Source organism: Vigna unguiculata, chromosome 6 (genome assembly GCF_004118075.2).
Source record: "Vigna unguiculata cultivar IT97K-499-35 chromosome 6, ASM411807v1, whole genome shotgun sequence".
Taxonomy (NCBI): domain Eukaryota; kingdom Viridiplantae; phylum Streptophyta; class Magnoliopsida; order Fabales; family Fabaceae; genus Vigna; species Vigna unguiculata.
In genome coordinates this window covers 628534-637525 of record NC_040284.1, presented here as the reverse complement: position 1 = coordinate 637525, position 8992 = coordinate 628534, and the positions used below count along the sequence as shown (strand labels likewise).

General features: G+C 36.0%; 1 protein-coding gene across 1 annotated transcript; it reads left to right on the top strand.

Moving 5' to 3' along the window:
- Positions 1-5149: 5149 nt before the first annotated feature.
- LOC114187289 (methionine gamma-lyase-like) lies at positions 5150-6918 on the top strand. Its single transcript, XM_028075500.1, has 2 exons — positions 5150-5987; positions 6148-6918. The coding sequence occupies exons 1-2, from the start codon at positions 5240-5242 to the stop codon at positions 6717-6719; spliced, it is 1320 nt and encodes a 439-aa protein (XP_027931301.1). The 5' UTR covers positions 5150-5239; the 3' UTR covers positions 6720-6918.
- The last annotated feature ends 2074 nt before the right edge of the window (positions 6919-8992 follow it).

Genomic DNA, 8992 nt, shown 5'->3' with positions numbered 1-8992 from the left:
AAAACTGAGACATATAAGGCTATTTGGCACCGGTCGAGTGCCATCCGAGGCCAAACACCTAACAGTTAGTGGCATTTTTGAAAAATGCAGCCCCGTTTTTGGCTTCGGGTCTTTGGAACCGAAGCATATAACTGCTTTTGGCACCGGCTTTGAGCGAACCGAAGCATATAACTGCTTTTGACACCGACTTTGAGTGAACCGAAGCCTATAACTGTGTTTTGCTTCGGTTTTTTTCTAAACCGAGGCATAAAAGTTGCCTGGAATTGCAAAAATGCCAATTATATGCTTCGATTCCTGGACAACCGAGGCATATAAGGCGAGTTAAAATGTGAAATTTGCACTAGTGCCCCTCTCTATTTCGAGGGCTCGCCTAGGCGAAGGCCACCCGCTTAAGCGAGAGTAGTCTCGCCTGAGCGAGATGGGCTAGCTTGAGTGAGACCTCGACGTGCCGTCTGTTCGCACTCTCGCCTAGGCGAGAGTTGGTAGCTTCAGGGAGGGGTTACTCTCGCCTGAGCGAGAGCTCTTTAGCACGAGCGAGATTGGTAGAGTTGATTGGATGCATGTATGCTTCAAATGATTGGATGACTTGTTGCTGTGGAAAGTTTATGCATGATGCCTTGTATGTTCTATATGATATAATGAGACTGGAATTGATGAGCTTGGTATGAATATACGTATGAAACATGTTTGGATGGTTGGTTGTATATTGGCATGAGATTGGTATGCATGATAAATCTATGGTTGGTTGGTGTGACATGGCTATGGTATGGTTGGACGTAATTCCATGAGTCTCTTGGTGGGATCTCATGGTGGTGTCGTAAGTGATGGACGTAATTCCATGAACCTCTTGGTGAGATCCCATGGTGGTGCCTTATGTGATGGACATAATTTCATGAACCTCTTGGTGAGATCTCATGGTGGTGCCTTATGTGATGGACGTAATTCCATGAACATCTTGGTAAGGTTTCATGGTGGTGCCTCAGTGTATATAATTAGGTAAGGATTCAAGTAAGGATTGCATCCTGAAACTCTAAAGAGTCAGTTAGTCTTACGTAGAGTGGACTGACTCAAGTGGTGAGAGTAGCAGAAGGCCCTAGCCTTTGGCAAGATAATGGCCTTAGATGTTTGAAGGTTAACCTTGTGTCTGGTAAGGTGAAACCTATTGGTAATGGCTCTACAGAGCAGTAGAGGCTACCACAAGTGCAAGCATATGGTAAATCCGACCGATTATATGTATCCGGATAATTGAGTCTTAGAGTCTTGCTTGTTTTCTATCACATGATCGTTTGCCTATCTTGTTGCATGTTCATGATGTGTTTTAAGTATCTGTGTGCCATAACATGTTAAATTGATTTTTACTCTAGTTTACCCTTTCTATTTGCTTGTGTTTGTCTTGTGTGTAGTTTTTCCATTTTGCAATGATCATCAATTTATTGATGTGAGCAGATGTGGAAATCCCTAGTGGTCATCAGAGTAATGGAAACTCCGCAACGTAGTTAATCTTGGGTTTGATTCCCTTACTTCGAGTATTCTTTTAAGGCACTGTGGCCTATGTACTATCTTGTCCTAGGAGCAAGCGTTTTGGATAATTGTCAAACTTTTATTCTTGTTTCTGTTCGTGGCATCGTGGTGTGCCTTAGTTATCTTTTCTAAGTATACTTATGAATGACTCTAAAGATTAACACAAATATACTTAACCGTGTGACTCTTTATATTATTAATGTGTGATATTTTATTTAATTAAATTATTTATTAAATGGATGTCACAATCGCATATGAGAAATTAATCAATAATTTGAATTCAATGACTGTTATTATTTTTTTATGATGGATATATATCCTTTTTATGAAAAAAATAATTATAGTTTTTTGTATTTAATTAAAACTTTAAAAATGTGTGTGTAATAACATAAGCCCAATGAACCGCCTTATCCTTATTTAATTCATATCTTGACGTTTAAGTATGAAAGTGTAACCTAAGATTCTTTAAAGATTTTTTTTTTCAAAGTTTATAGTCCACAATGGTTTGATTAAATTTAGTTGATTCTACTTTAATTTCAAATTAAAAAAAATCAGTTTTAATTAGTTTTCTTTTCTAAACCTATAAACCCCTTTACGTTGAAAAGATGATCAGTTCACACTCCCAGATGAAAAGTTAAAATCCACTGACTGTCAAGGGAAACGTTCACAGAAAGATTATTTTCATTATTTTCCTTAAAATATTTAAAGAATAAATGAAATAAATATAGTGCGCATATAATTTATTTCCCAAAAATAAGAAATTGAAGAAAAAACACTTTTCTCAAGGTCCACATACAATGTTTTCGCTGCATTTGAACATTAGAAATCACGTGGAGGATTAAGATGAACCATGACAGAGACTCAACTATAAAACAAAGGAAGATATTTGTCACATCATCTTTTCCTATAACAAGCACAAGTAAAAGAATGTTTTCTAAAACATAATTTAATTTTATTATAACTATTTATTTAATGTGTGTCCGAAATGCACTTTAAGAATTATTAAAAGCACTTTTCTATCATCAGTTTCCATATATTTATAGTCGAATAACTTAATTTTATTATAAACTATTTATTTAATGTGTATCTTAAATACATTTTGCCAATTACTAAAAAGCACCTTTCAAACATCAATTTTCATATATTTATTAAATGAAAGAAAAATATATATTTCAAAAACATTAATTTTAATTTTCTATACCATTTATTTTCCTCTTTTAATTTTATCTTAACATGACTTGTAATTAATTCAGTAATCAAAACACTTTTCTAAAATCAGCTTTCATATATTTATTAATGAAATAGAAAACTATATTTTAAAGAGCATCAATTTAATTTTTACGATATTTATTTTTCCACTTTTAATCTTTTCCTATCATGATTTTTAGTTATCATTATTTAAAAGTTGACTAATTAAAACACTTTTCTAATATTAGTTTCCATAAATAGAAATATATATATATATATATATATATATATATATATATATATATATATATATATATATATATATATATATATATATATATATATATACGTTCCATAGTTGGGTTCTTCAATATCTAACTATTACTTGTCCTGAACTCCCATTTTCTGTTAATAGGGTTTGCTAGTTCATGCATAATCTCTAAGAGCATCATTAGCGTGCTGAGAAAAGAATTTTGTGTTACATTGCTAGCACATCACACCTTGGTTTTCCCATCCAACCTTCATTAGATTCTCGCATTCATGACTTTTGCGATTCTAACTGGGGTGTTGACCTAGATGATCGAAAATCTACATTAGGTTTTTGTGTTTACTTTGGCTCCAACCTTGTTTCTTGGACAACTCGCAAACAAAAAGTGGTTTCTCGAAGTACAACAGAGGTTGAATATCGAAGCATCGATGCTGTTACTGCATAAATTCTTTAGCTTTGCAACCTACTTTCCGAACTAGGTGTTTCACCAAAGATTCCTGTCATTTTTTCAGATAGCAAAGCGTTGTCATGCTTGCTTCTAATCCTATCTTTCACTATAAAACAAAGCATTTGAGCTCGATCTATATTTTGTTCGTGATCACCTTCAAAAGCGTCATCTACAACTTCATCTTATTCCTTCAACATCACAAATTGTTGATATGTTAACAAAAGCATTGTATGGACCTTCATTTCTGCAGTTTTACTCTAAACTCATTATTGATGGGACACCCATGAGTTTACGGGGACTGTTACGTAACTAGAAGCTTACCTGTTTTTATTTTGACCGTTGGTACATTTGCATTGTATACATGCATATTTAAACCTTTGTACATACTTTCTCCAAGATAATAATATTCGATCCTTTGTTCTTCTTTTTAAGATCTTTTTTCTTCTTTTTAAGATCTTCTTTCTTTCTTCTGGTTTCTCTCTCTTTATATTTATAATTAATATATATATATATATATATATATATATATATATATATATATATATATATATTATCATAATTTATAAAATTTAACTGATCATAATTAATTTATAATCAGCTCAGTACACTTTTGTAATATCAGGTTCATTAATTTACTAGAAAAAGAAAAATATTTAAAGAGCATTATACTATTTATTTTCCATTTTTAATCCTGTAATAATAAGAAAATTTTTAAATTATAATTTACTTGTAAAAAATGATAGATATGGTAGTGTAAAAATATATTTGCATTCTTTTAGTAAGACAATTTTAGTAAGAGAAATTTTCTTTTATTATATGGTAGTGTAAAAATATATTTGCATTCTTATATAATTTTTGAAAGAGTGTTATTTTAAGAAATAAAAGTAAAATATATTTTTATAAAATTTAATTTATATATATATATATATATATATTTACATTTGTTAAAACAGTAAGCTAATTATCAATCACAAGGATTAAAACTGAATATATATGTAAAATGAAAATTAGAGCTAATATTGTTTAAATGTAAATTACGCTTTTACGTATAAATATACGAAAATTGAAAAAATCTACTGAGTATAATATCATAAATTATTGAGTCACCATCCATATATAACATATTGATATACCATTAATTCTCATAAAAAACGTTAATTTATTACATTTTTAATAATTTAATTATGTTGTTAAAATCAATATATATCTATTGTGTATTTTAATTTAAAAATAATTAGTTTTAATTTTGAGACAGTGGAACTAATGCGTATTTGTGACATAATATTGGTTGAATTGAATGGTCAAAATGTTGAACTGTTTGAGGATGATGATAAGCTTTAGTGTGTGGTGGCCATTTCTCAACACCTCTCCTGTCCACTAAATTTCAAATGCTTATCACCTGCTCAAATCAAACTGTGTCACGCTTTCTTCTCTTAATCAAATTACCATCTTCGACGCTACTTTTTTTTCATAACCATAATTAAAAAGGAGTTCTCATCTTCATTCATAATTACTGTTGTATTTTCTCCCATCATAATTTGTTATGAGTTTTTGAAGTGTATGTTATGGTTTTGTGAAGCATTAAATAGGGAATTAAATGGTGTCGTAAGAGTCCTAATAACAATACTAATATTAGGAAATTCAGCTCATGCGCAAATATCACGTCCAGGTTCAGCGAATGAGATGGAAAGCGATGGAGGGATATCAGGGAAGAAATAAATAGAGAGGGGGAGTCCTGTCCTCTCTACAAGCTATCCTTTCTTAATCCAATCTCTCTCTATCTCTCTCTCTCCCCCCGTTCGTTTCCGATTATCATGGCTGAAAACGCGGTGGCCAACAGGAAGCGTAGCGGCACCAACGATGTCGTTTCGGACGGCGATGCCAAGAGGAAGAACGCGGCACGCGACATGGACCCCGCCGCCGCATTGGCCCTCACGCGTCACGAGTTCGGGGAGCACGGCGGCGTCAACATGTCCATCGAGGCCTCCGCCACGTTCACGGTCATGGAGCCGGAGACCCTCTGCCGAATGTTCGCCGGCGAGCTGGGCCCCGACCGCGACTTTTTCATCTACAGCCGCCATTTCAACCCGACGGTGCTGAACCTGGGCCGCCAGATGGCCGCCATGGAAGGCACCGAGGCCGCCTACTGCACCGCCAGCGGCATGTCCGCCATTTCTTCGGTGCTCTTACAGTTGTGCAGCTCCGGCGGACACGTGGTGGCGTCCAACACGCTCTACGGAGGGACCCACGCCCTGCTCTCGCATTTCTTCCCCAGGACATCTAATATCAACACAACCTTCGTGGACATAGACGATTTGGAGAGCGTGGAGAGCGCCATAGTGGAAGGGAAGACGAAGGTACTGTACTTCGAGTCCGTGGCCAATCCCAGCCTGAAGGTGGCCAACATTCCCGAACTGTGCCGCGTGGGACACGCGAAGGGCCTGACCGTGGTGGTGGACAACACCTTCGCTCCCATGGTGATCTCCCCCGCCCGTCTCGACGCTGATGTGGTGGTTCACAGCATCTCGAAGTTCATTAGCGGCGGTGCTGACATTATTGCAGGTTCCTTTCCTCCAAAGCTTATTTGTTGTGGTGATTTGAAATATATATATATATATATATATATATATATATATATATATATATATATATATAGATATATATGCATGCAAGCGTGCATGCAGGGTTTGGTAAGCTGATAATGAAATGTTTGGATTGACAGGGGCTGTGTGCGGGCCGGCGAGTCTGGTGAATTCGATGATGGACCTTCATCAAGGGGCTCTGATGTTGCTGGGTCCGACGATGAACGCGAAGGTGGCGTTCGAGCTGTCAGAGAGAATTCCTCACCTGGGCCTTCGGATGAAGGAACACAGCCACCGAGCGTTGGTGTTCGCGACGAGGCTGAAGAAACTGGGAGTGAAGGTGATCTACCCAGGGCTGGAAGAGCACCCACAGCACCAGCTCCTTAAATCAATGGCGAACATGGAGTACGGGTACGGGGGGCTTCTCTGCATCGACATGGAAACGGTGGATAGGGCTAACCAGTTGATGAGTCAGTTGCAAAACGATGTTCAGTTTGGGTTCATGGCAGTGAGCTTGGGGTATTACGAGACTCTGATGTCCTGCTCCGGAAGCAGCACCAGCAGTGAAATGAGTGCGGAGGAGCAGAAGATCGCCGGCATCTCCCCAGGTCTCATCAGGATGTCTATTGGATACATTGGCACTTTGGAGCAGAAATGGACTCAGATGGAAAAGGCGCTCACTAGATTCAATGACACCCACTCCATCCCTTAGTTCTTTCTCTTCTTCTTCTTCTTACCCTCTACCTCTATGGAATCTTTTATTTTCATTCAATAAAACTATATTATGTTGCATTCAAACCATCCTCTTCTCACATACCCTTCTCTTTTCCTTCTCTACTAAGATCAAGGACATGTAACATTATTTAATTTACTTTTGAATTAAATTTTATAATAAATAATATTAATTACTAGGCATTTTCCACTTCCAAATAATGATAAAAGTTATTTATAAAAAAAGTATGACATTCTTAGTTCAGATGCTTATGAAGTAGAATATTTAACCCAATTAAAAACTGTCTACGTTTATATTTCCTCTCTAAAATGATTTCTACTAATTAAAATCAATATTTTACTTAATAGATTACGAGTTAAGTATTATCTATTATATATAATTATTTTATGTTTCAAAATAATTTATTTAAAAGTAGTACCTCATTACCGATCCAGTTTGGAAACTTTCATTTTACTTCATATATATATATATATATATATATATATATATATATATATATATATATAAATCAATATAAATCAATATTTTCATAACGAAATTTTTTGCATAAAATAAGAAAACGCAAACTCCGAAGCTCGAAGCTTAAGTTAGTCAAAGCTCTCAAAAAGTCAAATTAGGTGATTAATGGAGTAATGAATGCGTACCTTTAATTTGTGGAGTCCATGTATATTTATAGATCATTAATTATGTTTGACCATTCCATGGGCTGAGCCCTAGTTTGGGCCATAGGTGGGTCTAGGCCTTAGCCCAAGCCCTTAGTCTTGATTATTGTGGGTTTACTGGATTTTAGGAGTGCTTTGATTTCATTAAGTCTTTTGGAATGGTCTGATCTAGTTACTTCCCTAGTTGGCTTATGTCGTCCTTATTCGTGTACTATCCTAGGTTGTCGTCCTTGTTCGTGTACTGTCCTAGGTTGTCGCCCTTGTTCGTGTACTGTCCTAGGTTGGCCGTTTCTTTAGTGACCTTTGTTATGAGTTTAGGCCGGTTTAGGTCTATGTCGGCCCGAGCCGTGTACCTTAGTTGTTTCCGACATATATGTGGTGATTGTCGTGACCCGCTAGGTGTGATACAATAGCCATTTTTTTTATGAAACTTAAATAATTTCACTTATAACAATTAAATAATGATTTAAATATTTGCATGTAACTTGTAGATTTATTAGGACTTATTCTCGGTATACATAGTTATTGAAATAAGTATTTAGTAGTGCACTATTTATGAGTTGTATCTAGAATAGTCTTTTAATCTTTTTATTGTATTAGTTCTCTATCATTATAAATAGAAGATCACAAAAGGGTTAAGTAAGCTCTCCAATTTTATATCATCTATTTATTCTCAACTTGGTATCACGAGTGGGTCAATCTCGCTCTACTGGTTTTTTATTTTTGTCTTGTGTATTTGTTTGTCATTGTCTCGACACTATCCATCGTTGTTCCAACACTATACATTGTTTTTCAACATTGTTTAGTGTTGTCCGCCTCTATTTGCAGTTGTCCAACACTGGCCAACATTACCAACCACTATTTGTCACTCTATCATCGTCCGTCGGTGTTCTGTCTTTTGAAGCCTCAATTTGGTGTGCCTCGAGGAGCGCAACCCAACCCCACGGTAAGCGCACCTCCTATCTCCGAACGATGCGTCGTCACACTCCGGTCAAACGTCGCGCTACCGCACTGTCGTCTAGCTCGTCGAAACATTTTGAGCCAGTATTTGCCCTTTTTTTTCATTCCAAGTGCTAAAACGGATTCTCACTCAAAACCCTAGGTTTCTAGCTCTTAAAACCCTAGGTTTTCCTGTTGCTTTTGTGGATTGCATCCTTGGTTCTACTCAAACATGGCTACTTGTGAAAGAGGAGATAGTGGCAATAGAGGATGACGTATTCAATGCTCCTATTGTAAAAGAATCGGTCACCTACAAAGAAATTATTACTCTTTACATGGTTTTCCTCAAAAGGCAACAAACATTTCCTTGTCTAGAATTTCTGAGCCCAAGTTCTTTGATGAAGAATATAAGGAATATCTCAAGTTAAAGTATCACAACCAAGCACTATCTTTCACCTACTCTATTTTGTCAAAAGCATGCATTTCTCAAACCTTGGAGTGTTAAAGTTCATGGATAATTGATTCAGGTGCATGTGATCATACATCTGGTAATGTTTCATTATTTTCCTCTATTTCTCATCCTAAAACTCCTTATATTATTACTTTAGCCAATGGTTCCAAAGTTACTTCTCAAGGACTTGGTTAAATTTC